The sequence below is a fragment of the Triturus cristatus genome, chromosome 3_1 (genome assembly GCF_964204655.1).
Source record: "Triturus cristatus chromosome 3_1, aTriCri1.1, whole genome shotgun sequence".
Lineage (NCBI taxonomy): Eukaryota > Metazoa > Chordata > Amphibia > Caudata > Salamandridae > Triturus > Triturus cristatus.
In genome coordinates this window covers 311,258,211-311,275,307 of record NC_140583.1, presented here as the reverse complement: position 1 = coordinate 311,275,307, position 17,097 = coordinate 311,258,211, and the positions used below count along the sequence as shown (strand labels likewise).

At 46.9% G+C, this 17,097-nt stretch overlaps 1 protein-coding gene across 7 annotated transcripts in view; it reads left to right on the top strand.

Annotated features, from left to right (window-relative positions):
* AP3B2 (adaptor related protein complex 3 subunit beta 2) overlaps positions 1–16,714 on the top strand; it is a 405,963-nt gene extending 389,249 nt beyond the window's left edge. For 4 of the 7 annotated variants that reach the window (XM_085644010.1, XM_085644008.1, XM_085644007.1 and 1 more), the window contains one exon: positions 14,433–14,731. In XM_085644010.1, coding sequence (XP_085500136.1) covers positions 14,433–14,583 — 151 coding nt within the window. In that variant the 3' untranslated portion in view covers positions 14,584–14,731. Of the gene's footprint in view, positions 1–14,432 lie in introns of all 7 variants that reach the window. The other 3 variants (XM_085644011.1, XM_085644012.1, XM_085644009.1) reach the window with 1 other exon arrangement.
* The last annotated feature ends 383 nt before the right edge of the window (positions 16,715–17,097 follow it).

Below are 17,097 nucleotides of genomic sequence, written 5' to 3'. Positions count from 1 at the left end.
ACACAAACTCCACAACACCATAATGGCAACACTGAAGACTGAGAAGTTTGGTATCAAACTTCTCAGCACATTAAACCCACACTGATGCCAGTGTGGGATTTAATGTACCAAGCACCCCAGAGGGCATCTTAGAGATGCCCCCTGAAACCTAACCTACAATCCAAGTCTGTTCTGAGGCTGCCTAGGCTGCCACACAGCAGACATGTTGCTGGACCCCTGGGTAGGAGAGCCCCTGCTCTCCTGGGTCTGCAACAATGCACATCTTGGGCGAGGTGCTAAATCTCCTCCCTCAGGATGGGCAGGGGGAAGCTTCAAAGGCATGCCGCCTCTGTGAGCTTCCCCAGGCCACCGCAACCCCCCACTCTGGCGGGAAGCTTGGCCGGAAACCCCAAATAAGGACAGGGGATGTGCCAGCCTGCTAACCCCACCCCTCAGGTGGGGGAGGCGAGGTGAAGCACATCTCCGGGCTCTCGCCATCTTGAAGATGGGAAGCCCTGCCCAATCAGGACTAGGCTACTGCCCCCCTCCCACAGGAGAGAGGCAGGATAGGGGGTGTACCCACCCCAGGACAGGGACCCATTGGTCCCTGCCCTTCACCTACCTGTAACGCCCCTAAATCTAGTATTTAGGGGCACCCTGAACCTTCCTTCCCCAGATTCCAGATTCCAAAATCCGAAGAAGAGCTAGAAGAAAGAAGACCTGCCCTGCAGCTGCTAAGAAGAGGAAGACACCAACTGCTTTGGCCCCAGCCCTACCGGCCTGTCGACCCTCGAACCTGCTCCTGCTCCAACCCGGCATCTCTTGTGGCCAGCAACCTCACAAACCCCGGAGGACCTGGCTACCTTTTGACTGTAAGCCCCTGGGACTCCCATGAGTAGAGGCTCTACTCAAAATCTACTTCTAATCCTTGGCAGCAGCCCGGAACCGCGAACCCAGCACACTCTGCACTCGCCAAGCCTGGCCTGTGCCGGAGTGAACAAAGACCATGAGGACGACCCCACGGCGACTGTTACCCTGAGTACGGCACCCAAGGACCTCCCTCAACATTCCTGAAGAAGCCTGCAGCCTCAGAACCAGGTGCCCCCCAACCGTGATCAACAGAGGGTAAGATTTCCCAACACCAAAAGGCACCCCTGCACCCGGTGCCCCCTGTGCCCAATCCCAGGGTACCTTCCTATCTTCCAAGTACCCAACGTACCTCTCGAAGTGGTGGTGGAACCTGAAGAATCTTCGTCCCCAAGCTTGCAGACTTTTTCTAAACCGGAGATTTCCCATTGAAATCAATTGAGCGCCCGAAGGCTCAAAAGCACCCTGCACCCAGCCGCCCAAATGGCCCTGGCAGTGCAACCTCTACACCTATCTACTTCCCCACTTGCCCTGAGTAAGTGACCAGGAGCCGAGCTCCCACAACCGCGTGGCCTGCTAGTCACCAGCCGCCAACCTCTCATAGGATAACATTGGGCCTAACTCTCTCTGCACCCGGCCGCCCTTGTGCCGCTGAGGGTGAACCAACTGTACCTACCTGACCCTGGGAGACCCCTGAGTCTATGCCCAGAACCTTAACTCTGCCAGTCAAGTACTTACCTTTAAACCGATAACTCCATGTTCGAGGCATATGAGCTGCAGATTACACACTTTTGCATAGATCGCCATCTGGTGTTGGGCCCAGATGTTTGCAGTTTGTTTTTCCTCTTGGAAAGTCTTTGGAAGTCACGAGGTCGGTGACTCCTCCCTTGGTTCGTATTGCGCATGGGCTTCGGCTCCATCCTCAGATTGTTTTTTCCGCCATCGGGCTCGGATGTAATTCTTCGCGCTCCGGCTCCGAACATTCCAGTTCGACGATCGAAGCAAATCCTCGCTCTCCGCGGTATTGTTTAGATACTAATCTCCTCAATCATCTTCTTCTTCGACGCACTTTCGATTCCAGTCATCGACGGCGGCCTTCGGGCCTCTCCAGGCTCCCGCCCCGGCTGATGGAAAGAACTCCATTTAAGAAGTGCCCTCGATGTGGGTCCAAATTCCCCCACACCGATCTTCATGAGGTGTGCAACCTCTGCCTCCCCCTGAACACGAGGCTCGAGACTGTCCCGCCTGCAAGTCTTTTAGATCTAAAAAGACTATTCGAGATCGAAGGGCCAGAAGGAAAATGGTGCACTCCTCGACCTCCGTTCCAGTCGACATCTTCGGGGACGACGTCGAAGCTCCTGGACACCAGCACACCGAAGATGACCTCGTCAGTGCTTCCGAAGCCGACGACTCGGATGTGGAGGACATCACCCTGGCGCAGAGGGTCGTGAGTAAAATACCCCCTCCCACACCTGCGCCGACACCCAAAAAGGCTTCGGTCACGCCTTCACCTTCGGGCCTAGGCAAGACCAAAGACACTGCTTCAAACACCCCACCTTCGGGCCCGGTGACGAAGCCAAGTAAGCCTTCCGGCGGCTCGGGCTCGAGCCAGCCTGCCAGCGGTGCCGAAAAACACCCTTCGGCACCGAAGAAAAGATCGGCCTCTACCTCGACACCGAGCTCCACACCAAAGCCATCGGTGTCGAAACCTAGCCTCTCGGTGCCGACCAAACATCATAAGGCCCTCGGCACCGACACTCCCGCACCGAGGCCTGTATCGGCACCGAACAAAAAATCGGAGGTTCCTAAAAAGCACGGCACAGACAAGCCAAAGAAGCCGTCGGCCCCGAAAACGTTGGCGCCGACCGAACAACCAGTGTTGCAAGAACTTTTTACACTGGATCCTTTACAAAAGACACTTACCAAGGATCCAAAAACTGACATTTGGCACTTTCTTCTAAAAAGAGACTTTTGGACAGACCAGCTCCACCTCCACCTCCAAAGAGGAAGGACTGTGCTACCTCCCCTTCCCCGCCTCCTCCACCTCCTCCACCCTCTCCACCTCTGCCCCCTCCACCTTCTCCACCCCTGCCTCATCGCTCTCCGACCCCGTCTCCAGACCATGATGATCAGGGGGACCCATACTACGACCCAGCAGATGTGCCACAAGACCCCACCCCTACAGGATCCCCAGACCCCTGGGATGATTATAATAATCCAGACATTCCAGATGTCCCACAAGATGACCTATATCCATCCAGGCCATCACCACCAGAAGACTCACTAGGTTTTCACCACCTACTTCAGAGGGCGGCACATTATCATGGGGTAGAGCTACACACTGACCAATTAGAGGAAGATTTCCTCCTAGACACCTTTGATACAGTGCATAGGTCTACTGCTATACTACCTATGCTCAAAGGGGTAATAAAACATACGCCAGAGGTTTTTAAAGACCCAGTCAGGGCTAGGGTCCTAAACCCACGTATAGAAAAAAAGTACAAAGCTGCCCATACAGACCCTGCCTACATCAAAGGGCCAGCGCCACTGGATTCCCTAGTGGTATCCACCGCAAGAAAGAGATCAAAATCCCAGGCGTCAGGCGAAGCACCACCACCTGACAAGGAACCAAAGCTCCTGGACGCATCAGGAAAACGCACTGCGTCACAGGCAGCTAACATATGGCGTATCGCCAACACTCAAGCGCTATTGGCCAGATACGACAGGGCGCATTATGATGAGCTAGAAACCATCATGCACCATCTCCCAGAAAAATATAAAAACAGGGCCAATGAACTAATCGAAGAGGTTAAGACCATAACTAATACCTCTATACGCTGTGCCTTAGACGCAGCAGACACAGCTTCCAGGGCCATTAACACCAGTGTCCTACTCCGTCGGCACGCTTGGCTCAGAGTGTCCGGCTTTAAACCCGAGGTACAAGCCTCTATATTAAACCACCCATTCGATCAGGAACATTTATTCAGCCCAAAGATAGATGAGGCCCTCGAGAAGATGAAAAAAGATACAGATACGGCGAAATCTATGGGAGCCCTACAGTCACACCCTCCTAGACGTTCCTTTCGCCGCTCTTCCTTTCGTGGCACGGGCAGAGGCTACTCCTCAGATACCGCGTCCACATCTTACAAATCCCCTCCTCAGTCCACCTTCACAAAAGGTTATCAAAGAGGCGGATATAGAGGAAATAACAATAAAGGCAGAGGCAAAACAAGTACTGCCTGCTCTGCCACACTGCCTACCCAATGACTTTCCCCTGCTCCCCCCAGACCATCCCACTCCGGTCGGGGGCAGACTACAAAATTTCCTTCACGTCTGGGAGTCCATCACATCAGACAAGTGGGTGACCCAAATTATTCGTTCAGGGTACTGCCTAGAACTCACATCAACCCCCCCGAACATTCCACCCAGGCAACGCCCAATGTCACAAGAACATTCCACGTTACTAAAACAGGAGGTGATCTCCCTCCTACAAAAACACGCAATAGAACAGGTCCCCCACGATCAGCAAAATGTAGGAGTCTACTCCCTATATTTTCTGATACCAAAAAGAGACGAGACTCTACGACCTATCTTAGATCTCCGGCCTCTAAACACATACATACATTCAGACCATTTTCACATGGTAACAGTTCAGCAGGTACTTCCGCTCCTCTCCCAGAACGACTTTCTCACCACACTGGACTTGAAAGACGCGTACTTTCACATTCCGGTACATCATGCCCACAGAAAGTACTTCAGATTCGTAGTGGACGGGCAACACTACCAGTTCAAGGTGCTCCCATTCGGGGTCACAACAGCACCACGGGTATTTACCAAGTGCCTAGCGGTAGTGGCGGCACACCTCAGAAGACAGCACATTCACGTCTTCCCGTATCTGGACGACTGGCTCATAAAAGCCGCGTCCTACAACCAATGTGTACACCACACCGCCACTACAATCCAGCTACTGCACCAACTAGGCTTCACGGTGAACCACCAAAAGTCCCAGTTAACACCATCCCACATAAAGCAATACCTCGCTGCCACCATAGACACCTCAAAAGCCATTGCCTACCCCAATCCGGCAAGGATCGCAAGCATTCAAGCTTTGCGTCGTCAAAAATTCATACTTCAACACTCCCTCCCAGCAAGAGTGTTTATGCAACTGATAGGGATGATGGCCTCTTGCATTTTTATAGTACCTCACGCAAGACTCCAGATGCGTCCACTCCAAGAGTGCTTAGCGCGCCAATGGAACCAGGCCCAGGGGCAACTGACAGATCTGGTGTTGGTAGACGGTCGCACCCATCACTCTCTGCAGTGGTGGAACACCACAAATCTTTCCAGAGGTCGACCGTTCCTGGACCCGGTTCCACAAATAATCCTGACAACAGACGCATCGCTCTCCGGCTGGGGAGCTCATCTACTACATCTCACAGTGCAGGGCACATGGACGCCGCAACAAAAGTTACTCCACATCAATCATCTGGAGCTACTGGCAATCTTTCTAGCCCTAAAATCCTTTCACACACAGATTTTAGGCAAGGCAGTCCTTATCCGCACGGACAACAAGACCGCCATGTACTACATCCAAAAACAAGGCGGCACACACTCTCCACAGCTCTCTCAGCTAGCACAGAGCATATGGAGATGGGCAATTCCACACAAAATCTTTCTCCTAGCCCAACATGTCCCAGGAGTCCAGAACACCATGGCAGATCTGCTCAGCAGACAGACGCAGCAGATCCACGAGTGGGAACTTCACCCGCAAGTTCTTCACCCGTTCTTTCAAATGTGGGGGCATCCACAAATAGACCTATTCGCCACCCACAAAAACAAAAAATACCCAAGCTTCACCGCCAGATACCCACACCCATTGTCCAAAGGCAATGCGATATGGATGAACTGGTCAGGCAAATTTGCATACGCCTTTCCACCTCTCCCACTAATTCCATTAGCACTCCCTCACACTCATTCTAGTAGCTCCAACATGGGCCAGACAACCATGGTACACCACGTTGCTGGAACTCTCAGTAGTGCCACACCAAAAATTACACCTCTCACCATGCCTCCTAACCCAGAACCATGGAGAGATCAGACACCCGGACCCAGCTCAGCTCAACCTTGCGATCTGGCTCCTGAAATCCTAGAGTTCGGATACCTTAACCTTCCCCCCGACTGTATGAATGTTATCAGAGAAGCTAGACGTCCTACCACTAGAGCCTGCTACGCTGCCAAGTGAAAAAGATTTGTTGTTTACTGCCATAACAACACAATCAACCCTCTAGACGCATCCATACAGCACATCATATGCTACTTACTACATCTACAAAGATGTAACCTAGCATATACATCTATTCGGTTACACCTCGCAGCAATTGCTGCTTACTTACAAAACAGACAGCACCTATCACTTTTCAAAGTGCCTGCCATTAAAGCGTTTATGGAAGGCCTAAAACGCATAATTCCCCCCAGAGTGCCACCCTCACCTGTGTGGAACTTAAATATAGTGCTCACAAGGCTAATGGGACCGCCTTTTGAACCCTTGCATAAATGCGAACTGCAATTCCTCACATGGAAAACAGCTTTCCTTGTAGCCATCACCTCCCTTAGAAGGGTCAGTGAAATACAAGCACTTACTATACAAGAACCTTTTCTCCAAATGCACCCGAACAAGGTTGTTCTCCGTACCAACCCAAAATTCCTACCCAAAGTCATCTCACCCTTTCATCTAAACCAATCGGTAGAATTACCGTTTTTTTTCTCGCAAATTAAAACTGTTGCAGAAAGGGCTCTACACACACTGGATGTTAAATGGGCCTTACTTTACTACATCCAGAGAACACAAACTTTCAGAAAGACATAGCAACTGTTTGTCTCTTTCTCTCCACCTCATAAAGGCAACCCCATCTCTAAATCAGGGATAGCTAGGTGGATTGTAAAATGCATACAGATTTGCTACCACAAAGCAAAACACATGCTATCTGTTCCCCCTAAAGCCCACTCTACAAGAAAGATAGGGGCTTCTATGGCTTTTCTAGGGAACATGCCATTAGATGATATCTGCAAGGCAGCTACATGGTCAACACCGCACACTTTCACTAAACATTACTGTGTAGATGTGCAAACCAAGCAACAAGCTAGTGTGGGCCAGGCTGTACTGAAAACACAATTTCAAACCACTGCAACAGATACCGGTGGTCGCCGCTAAGGTTGGGAACTGCTATATAGTCTATGCAAAAGTGTGTAATCTGCAGCTCATATGCCTCGAACGGAATATGCTACTTACCAGTATGCATCTGTTCTTGGCATGTAGAGCTGCAGATCTACGCCCGCCTCCCCGGCTACCTGTATCTGTTCCAGTCTATCTTATTTAGATACAACACACATGGGTTTCTTCACTGTTATTACTACGCTCCATCTTTCCCTGTTGGCGAAAAACAATCTGAGAATGGAGCCGAAGCCCATGCGCAATACGAACCAAGGGAGGAGTCACCGACCTCGTGACTTCCAAAGACTTTCCAAGATTTAAAACAAACTGCAAACATCCGGGCCCAACACCAGATGGCGATCTATGCAAAAGTGTGTAGATCTGCAGCTCTACATGCCAAGAACAGATGCATACTGGTAAGTAGCATATTCCTTTCTCCATAGGGTAACATTGACTGGCTTTTCCTGAAATTTCTTGTAAGTGTGGACTTTTCAAAACTTAAAATATTCACCAAAAATCAGCCGAGTAACGAAAACGAAAATACTCACCTGCTCTTAGATGAGCTTCCAGTGCTGGATCTTGGTGCCCAGCACTGATTCTGAAAAGTATTTACAACTGTACTTACCAGTAACCCAATTTTCTCCTATAGGAAATCATTGACTGTTTTTCTGTGAAATTTCTTCTAAGTGTCAATTTCTGCAGTCTTTAAATATTCTTTAAAAATCGTATAATATCTGAAAACGTAATTACTTACCTGTTTTGGATAAAGGTCCCAGTACTGAGTGTTGGCACCCAGTACTGGATTACAAAAGTAACGAGAACATACTATACCTGCAACTTGAATTTTCTGCCATAGGGAATCATTGACTGTTTTCTATGAAATATTTTCTAAGTGTCAACTTTTAAAATAGCAAAATATTGTCTAAAAATCATCACAGTAATTAAGTCGACTTTTATCACTTGATTCCAAGTACTGACCCAGGACTGAATCTAGGATCCAGTCCTGGAATTTCAAAAGTAATCCTAAAAGTAATCTGTGGCAAATAACTTGAAACTTCCATTGACCTCAATGCATTATTGTGTTTAGAATTGTGTTGCCTATTGCAACCACTTGTAACTTTCTACAAAAGTCAATTGCATATTGCAAAAGTATTTATATAAAGCATCTCATTATGAGAAAGTATATTTTAATGCCTATTGTTGGTTCTAAAATAAAACAAGCATATATTTTTTATATATAAACCATTGGCCAAGAGTTCAGTTATTGAGTGTGTGAGACCATTTGCTGGCTGAGTGTGTGCAACAAATGCTTTACACTGTCCTCTGATACTGCCTTACTGCTCGACCAAGCTACCACTTTAGAGAGTAAGGTTATATCTAACTTTAGCCTCTGCCAAACCTCTGGCGACTGTAGACTCTGTACACCCTGTACCTATTTGGGAACAGTATATACAGAGCCACTTTCTCACACAGTCCTCTACCATGGCTATGTCATATGTCTCGGAAGAGCGTGCAAGCAAGAAAACTGCAGACAAACGCCGTTGGTCCAAGTCTCAAGGTGAGGTACGACCCCTACCTGCTCGCCATCAATAGCCGTTTCGACATAGAGGAAGCACCTAAGATTATCATCGAGTCAAGGTGAATTGAAGTTGAAGACACACACACAACGACGACCGACAGACCTTATCCTACATCGATGAGTCGTGCCATCGAAGATCACTGTCGAGAAATGGACCAACATCGAGGCGTCAAAGGCGGTCGACGTCAAGAAGTCTTTCAACATCGACAAGATTACAGGATGTAAGGAAAAAGAGGAGACTCATTTATTCATCTCCAGACTCTGAATATTCCAGGACTTACTCCACTTCTTCAAGGGTCAAACTAAGTTTTCCACCACCAGCGTCCTCTCTTCCTCCACCACCACCACCACCTCCTCCTCCACCTCCATCGAGGCTTCAAAAGAAATATCATCCTCTGGAGCAAGATCCTGCCTTTTTCCGTGCTGACCCTTCCCCCAGACGCAGTGGTTGTAGTAGCGGCAAAAAAGCACCATACCACCACTCTTACTTCTACAGTGCCCCCTGAGAAGTAGAGTCAAAAGCTAGACTCTGTGGGTCATAAAGTTTGCAACACTGCTGCAACAACCATGAAAGCGGCCAGTGCAACTGCCCTTCTTGGCAGGCATGTTAGGGCACTATGGGAATCCATAAAGCCGTTTGCAGAACATCTCCCCAGAGATAAATGGGAAGACTTCTTGGAAATTCTTAATGCTTTCTAATCAAGTCATAAGTGCTGCAGCAGACTCTTTCCTCTTAGCTGCTCGGCGTCGCTCAGGTGAGGCATTCTTGGCTCCATCTCACACTCTCAAACCAAAGTCTCAACAGAGGATACTAAATCTCCCATTCTCTGGTTCTACCCTCTTCGGAAGCCACACTGATGACGAGATGGCACGCATGAAGGTTTAAATGAAGACTCTTAAGGCGGCGGGCTTAGAGATACCAAGAAACAACGGAAATGTTTCAGGCCCTATCAACGCTGTTTCTATACTCATAGGGTACAAGCCCCTCAATGGTATCAGGGTCACAACAACCACAGCCCCAATGACCTTATCAGCAATACCAACGAAAGCAGACTAGGGGAAGATCCACTCAGCAGCTTGCTCAAGAAGGCAAACCACCATCAGGATCGAAAACCTGAATTATTACTTCCCCCTATTCTGTTACCCACTTCAGTGGGGGGAGGCATGTCTCATTATCTGGCAGAGTAGCAAAACATAACGCAAAACGCTTGGGTTCTGAATATTGTACAAAATGGATATTGGTTCAGACTCTCCAGTCCTCCACTGTCCCTACCTCCAAAACTGTCCAATGTTCATCTCCCATTGCTACGGTTGAAAGTCAACATCCTCTTACAAAAGCAGTATATCCCATTTCTCACAGACAAGGAAAAGATATTTATCCCAGATACTTTCTGGCGAAGAAGAAAGACGAGAATGAGAATGAATTTAGACCCATACTCCACCTCAAAACAGCCAACAAATGTATTTGGCGAGAAAAGTTCCAGATGCTGGTATTGCATCAAATCTATCCCAAATTACATCAGGGGGATTGGCTTTGTTCCATCGACCTTCATGATGCATACTTTCATATTCCAATCACCAGAAAACATCGAAAGTTCTTGAGGTTTGAGGTGAGGCAGGACCACTATCAGTACCAAGTACTTCCATATAGCCTGAAGTCAGCACCTAGAACATTCTCCAACTGCATGGCAGTAGTGGCTGCTCACCTCAGGAAGCTCTGAATCTTCACTTAACCATACCTAGACGATTGGCTATTCAAAGCGTCAATGTCTCAGTATGCCCAGCTTCATTACAAATGGTCTTGTGATCTCTATCAAAGGTTAGGGCTTCATGTCAACCTCAGCAAGTCAACAACTACTCAAGTCAAATCCTTGGGCTCCTCCATCGACACAATACAGGCAACAGTGTGTCCTACGGAGGAGAAACACTTTCCAATCCATCAAAAATGTCATTCTCTCTTGAGAGCGTCTCATCCGACAGTGAGAGCAGTATTGTCTCTTCTCGGCTCAGTGACCTCCTGCATCTTCCTCACACCGAATGCTGTCTCCATATATGACCTCTCCAGGAATGTCTTGAGGACGAGTGGGACCAACTGATGGGCAACTGGGGAGACAGGATATAACTATCCCTTCATGCGAAGCTGTCACTGAAATGGTGGTGCTCTCCAGCCAATCTGCATCAAGGAATGCCATTTCATCAGCAGGTTCCTTCTCAAACAATAGTGACGGATGCATCACTACTAGGATGGGGAACTGACCAGGATCACCTCCAAACTCAGGGTACGTGGTCACTAAGGGAGATGACCTATCACATCAATCTCCTTGAACTACACGCAGTCCATCTAGCGCTGAAGGCGTTTCATCCATCGTTCAAAACCCAGTCCCTGCTTGTTCAGATGTACAATACAGCCACCATGTACTTCCTCAACACGCAGGGAGGAACGAGGTCCAGGCCCTTGTCACATGAGGCTCAAACAGTCTGGAAATGGCTCGTAGCCAGGGACATGACGATCACGGCAACTCAACTTCCAGGTGTCCAAAATGCTCAGGCAGCCGCGCAGGAGAGTTCTGCAAAAAAAACACGAATAAGTCTTACACAGCGACATCATACAAAACATCTTCAAGCTGCAGGCCCTCCAACCATCAACTTGTTCTCCACCGCAGAAAACAAAAAATGGCAAAGCTTCGCCCGTTGTACTTCCAGCCAGAATCACTGGGGAATGACCTATGGATCGACTGGTCTGGCAAATTTCTTTACACCTTTCTGACAATTCCCCTGATCCTGTCAGCCCTCATCAAGCTGTCCCACTCGAGAGCCAAAATGATCCTAATAGCTCTGTAGTGGCCACGTCAAAGGTGGTTCACAAAGCTTCTTCACCAGTCAGAGCATCCACATCTCAAGTTGCCATGCAGAACAGACCTACTCACAAAATTATGAGGCTAGATGGTTCACCCCGATCTCTCCTCCTTAAATTTGGCTGCATGGCTCCTGAAGTAGTGCAGTACAGACACTTGAATCTGCCACAAGACTTCCTGGACATCTTCAAGGAGGCTAAGCGACCTTCTTCACGCTCCGCATATGCCTTCAAGTGGAGGAGATTTTGCATGTGGTGTTAGCAGAATTTTCTAAAGCGCACGGTCACCAGGAGGTTTCATGGCACTGATCTTGGGCAGTGACAAGACGGAGGTGGATTACGTGTGGGCTTGCTCAAACAGCCAGGTCTTAAGCGCCTTTCTGAACCCCCGCAAGTTGTCACGCATCCGGATTGCTAGTGGTAGGGAATTCCAGAATTTAGGGGCAAGATAGGAGAACCTGCACACTCCCTGCGTTTGAGCTTAAAGGCAGGGGTAGTCAGTAGCTGAAGGTGGGCTGACCGTACATTGCGGATTGGGACATACCTTACAATCATGTGGTGTTCCTCTAAGAACGTGGCCATGTACACAGTACATAGTTGAGACTATACATAGCACATCAACCAATTGTCAACTTGCCAGGAAGATGTCATTCTTCCATACTTACAACATATGGCAAAATCTGGCCTGCAATTTTCTACTGTAAGGTTCACTTGCAGCCCTTACTGCCTACAGAAAATGTCCTTCACATACCTCTTTTTTCAAAATGCCAGTGATCAAGGATTTTCTGATAGGGTTGAAGAAGTTTTTCTCTCCCATTAGGCATCCTTCACCTCCCTGGGAACCCAACTTAGTCCTTTCATGACTTATTCAGGACTCTTTTGAGCCCATTCACAAGGCATCCCTACAACATCTTTCATGAAAAACCGCTTTCCACGTAGTGATCACATCAGCCTGCAGGGTTAGCGAGAGCCAAGCATTATGTTCTCCTGAATCATACACAGTCTTTCACTCCAACAAAGTGGTCATAAGGACTGACTGGAAATTCCTCCCTAAGGTTATTTCGGATATCCACTTTAATCAAACCATCTCATTACCAATATTCTTTCAGCATCCCTCTATTCCAGCTGAAAGAACATTTCAGTGTCTAGATGTGAGGAGAGTCTTGAAGTTTTATCTTGATAAGACATGTGACATCCGCAGCTCGTACCAATTGTTTATCAACTATGGTCTGGTCCGTACAGGGTTAGCCACTTACAAGTAACCCATTTCCCGACGGATAGTTTCCCTTATCCTATTGTACTATCAGAAAGCTAACAAGACTCTATCAGCTAGACCTGAGACACACTCCACTAGCTACTGCTGCTTTAATGAGAAATATACCAGATATTTGCAAAGCAGCCACGTGGAGATCTGTTCATACATTCACCAAACACTGTTGCCTAGACTCTGATGCTAGAGCAGGTGCTCAGGTAGGACAGGCAACCCTTAGAAATCTATTTGCTTAAATGGCTACCTTACTCATTCCTCTGTCCTCACCACCACTATTAGTAGGGATAATCTTGCTACTCTATTCAGTGATTACGACTATCAATTGAGCTCCCCTACAAGAGAAGGAATAGTTTCTTACCTGTAACTCCAGTTCTCTCATACGGGAATTTCCATTGAAGTCTTAAGCAACCCTCCCTCCTCCCCAGTGAAGTGGACAGAGGTAACCATGGTACCTATATTTCATTAAATACGTATTACCTCAAAAAGAACTGAAGCAACTTCTACACTTAGGAAGATAGATTGTGGAAAAGTGCTCCAGGGTTCCCGCATGTGGGCGGGACTATTAAGTGCTTAGGACTTCAATGGAGATTACCCTACAGAAGACCTGGAGTTACAGGTAAGAAACCTTTCCTTTTGAATAGATAGCACTGAAGTCAAACATACTATTTATTGGGTCTCCCAGTTTTCCAACTTAAGTGACTCCAGTTGGTGCAGAGCACTGCAGCATGGCTCCTATTAAATCTTCGGAAAAGCAACCATATTCGTCAGCACCCTAAAGAGCTGCACTGGCTGCTAGTCCGTGAAAGAGTTCAACTCAAGGGGCTTGTGCTGGCCCATCAGTCAGGTCTCGTTTCCTGGCCAATGGACTCACACACTACCTTCCAGCAAGACCTCTGCGTTCCTCAGATGCTTTGTTGGAAGTTGTGCCCAAAACTAAAAGAAAAAAATGGGGTGGCTCCTTTTTAGCTCTCGCTGCTTCTGACTGGAATGCTCTTCCCTTCAATTTGCGGGCCACGAAGTATTAAGGATCCTTCAAATTGGCCTAAAAGTTGGTTGTTCAGACTGGCTTTTCAGTAATCCCTCTTGACTAGTGGTCACTGAACCTTTAGTGCTGGGACACTCATTTGAGTGGCCCTACACTCTCCAAAAACCTTGAATGATTGACTATTTTGTGCGCCAACAAACATATGGAGCTGTTGCAGTGCTCAGCACCCAGCTGATTAATTATTCTTTAATTCTGTCCCATCCCTCCTGAAGTGCTCTTAAGCAGACAAGAGATGGTCTAGAGAGACACAGGATAGCACTCTCCAATCATGTTGACTAATATTTGTAGCATCTTCTGAATATGTCAAAGATGGGCCTGAAATGGTGGAGGTGTGGAAGACGTTTTAAAGATTTCAAAATTGTGACATATTAAATTGCAATACATATTGTATTGCTTAAAAATAATTACCATTTACTTCCTAATAACCTTTGTTAGTAAGTACTTCTCTTAGGGAGAAGAATGCTCAAAATGATATAGCAAATCGCTAACACTGGCCATGTACATAGTTCATAGTTGAGACTATACATAGCACATCAACTAATAGTTTTTCAGCACTTGCTGAATGACACGATGGTATATTTGGTGCCTTGTTCTAACTAAAAGTGTTTTCTTTGTCCTTTCTTAAAGGTTTGCTGCCAAGACTGTTAGTAGTGGAAACCTTGTGCTTGTTACATTAGCGACCAAAGAGGGTGGTGCGGCTCAGCTGACGGTGAACACCGAGAAGATGGTGATTGGCACCATGCTAGTCAAAGACATTATTCAGGCTTTGACTCAGTGACACCCATGTGGGGGTGCAGGAGATTGAAAATGTGGCCTCCGGATACCTTGTGCCCCCCTCCCCATGCCCATGATGGCCTGTACTTGAAGTAATATCCAAGGAGAGAAGGGAGCTCCAGCTGCGTGATCAACCATTCACCAATTTCAACAGAAAGTAGTGTTTGCTGCCCTACTCTGTGGTTTTCTATGTCATCACTTGATTGGCTGTGACTGCTGTGCTATTCTAATATTATAATTTTCAAGCAGTATGTGAATGTTAAATGGTAGACCATCCCTTCTGTTAAAATACATGACTAGGATATGTATAGCAAAGAAGAAGCTTCAGAGAGTCAAGGTGGCATCCATTTTGAATGTGAATTTCTTGTTCAAAGTTACCCAGTGCAAAATACCATACATAGCATGTGCCTTGCAGCGCTATGGGACCCCCTGCAGCAATATAACAACTTGTTGTGTTTTCAAGATCTTTCAGTGAAGTTGTGTAGCACTCATGGCAAACAATTTAACTGGCTAGACATATCATCTTGAGGACTTCTAAACGCAAATGGAAATTGGCATCCTCCCCTTCTGGGTATGTATTACCAGTAAAATGGCCGGTGGGGTGCATATAATATGTACAAACAAATGTTATATCCTGCTGAGGCCATTTGATAACTTGAAGTGAAATACATAGAACGTGCTTTCAAATGCCATGGGCAATACCCATGCTTTTCCCTTGGTATATTGCTCCTGAAAAAAATAGCCCAGAATGTTCCCTGCCACACACTGCGTTCCTAGATCATCTATAGCAGTAATCCATGTAGGCCTGGCTCCTAAGGTGTTCACAAGCTAGCCCTCCATACACTGTACCCTACAGATTAGGCCTGACTGGAATGCAAAAGGAAAAGAGTCACAGTGAGGTTAACATACCATAGGATCTGCGGTAGCGCTTCAGTATCAAATGTATTGTGCCCTAAATGTTGGCAGAATCTGATACCAGACAGCATAAGTACAATAAGTATGTATTGTTCATACATAATAGCAGAAATGGAGCTTAACTTTGTTTTGATATGTGAATTTGAAGTTCCTGTATGTGCGTGACAGATAGCTTTGCTGTTCAAGATCTTTTTATCTTGAGGAGTAGCTGGGTTGTCTCTGCCTTGAGCTGAAATAAATCCATGTGTAATGAGGTTTACTCCCACTGGCATAAAATGGAAAGTACCATGTGATCTAACAAGCAGCTCTGCTGTTTAAGTCCTGACTTGATTTTATGGATAGCTATGCTGTCTCTGGCATCAGCCTGTAGAGTCTGTGTAGCCTGAACATTAGTTTCTATGTGTCCAGAAGACTGCCCTGATATTCAAAGCTCTGCAAATGATGAGCCTGAACCTCTATTATCTGTGTACCATGAGGAGCAGTTTGTTGTTTATGGCACCTGTCTGACATGTGTAACTTGAGGAATAGCTTTATCTTTAAGTTTTAGCCTGTATATTCTGTTATCTGAAAAATACATTCTTAGTTTAGCTATGCACAATGACGATTTGAAAACTAGTTGAAACTGTTGTATGTGTGAGATTGCATATGGACCCATCTGAGGGACAGACCTGCTTAGTAACCCTAAATTTATAGAATTTATTTATAGAGTATCCAAAATTTATGCTATGATAACCTCTAAAATGTAGATCTGTGAATTGGCAAGATTATGCTTGGTGTTTTCCTTGTTCCTGTATAGTTAAAACGTGACGCTGTCCAGGTGGGTGAGATGGGGTATTGGTAAGCAAGGTGGCTGTGCAGGTCAGGATAGATAACAAGATCTATTTCCCAGTTTATACATTCAGTGTGAATCGGACACTTTTAAAAATAGTCTCTGTTCTACCCCAAAAGAGCTTTACAAGTCATTTTAGAAGACCGTTGTCTCAGATCACTGAAATCTGATGATTTAGCAAAACAAAACCTTGGCACTGACTCACGGCACTCCTTTTCTGAAAGAGACTTCTAACCTCCGATTACACACCTTTTGAATATTCCCCAGACGTCAGACTGGATTATGAAGATTTTCTTCATAATTCATGCATGCTGGGAGGTAGCGCCGATGGCTCCACTTTGGTATCATACTGTGCCAGACTTGACGTGTGGGCCTGTATAGGCGCAACCCATCCACTCTGACATCAGTTGCTTCCCTTGACTCTATGAGACAGAATATTGATGAAACATTCTGCAGTGTGCAAGGGAAAATGTCGCCTCCCAAATGCAGTCTAAATCCTGTGGAAATTGTTACAAACAGATGTCTGCGGCTGACCCACATGTGATTGTGCCTATGGTCAGACCACGAGTCCAAGGCCTGTAGCGATGGTCACCTGAAGTCCCCTAAAGCCATTTGAGACTGGAAAGCGAAGGCTTTCATGAGTAGGCACCACAAGACCCCACACGATGATCAGTCGAGGTTTAAAGGAAGGTTCTGGTCCCACTCCTGTGGTTGCTCCCGACACAGATTGGCTTTGTGATCTAGATCCTTGGGCAAATCCAAGAAAAAGTGTAA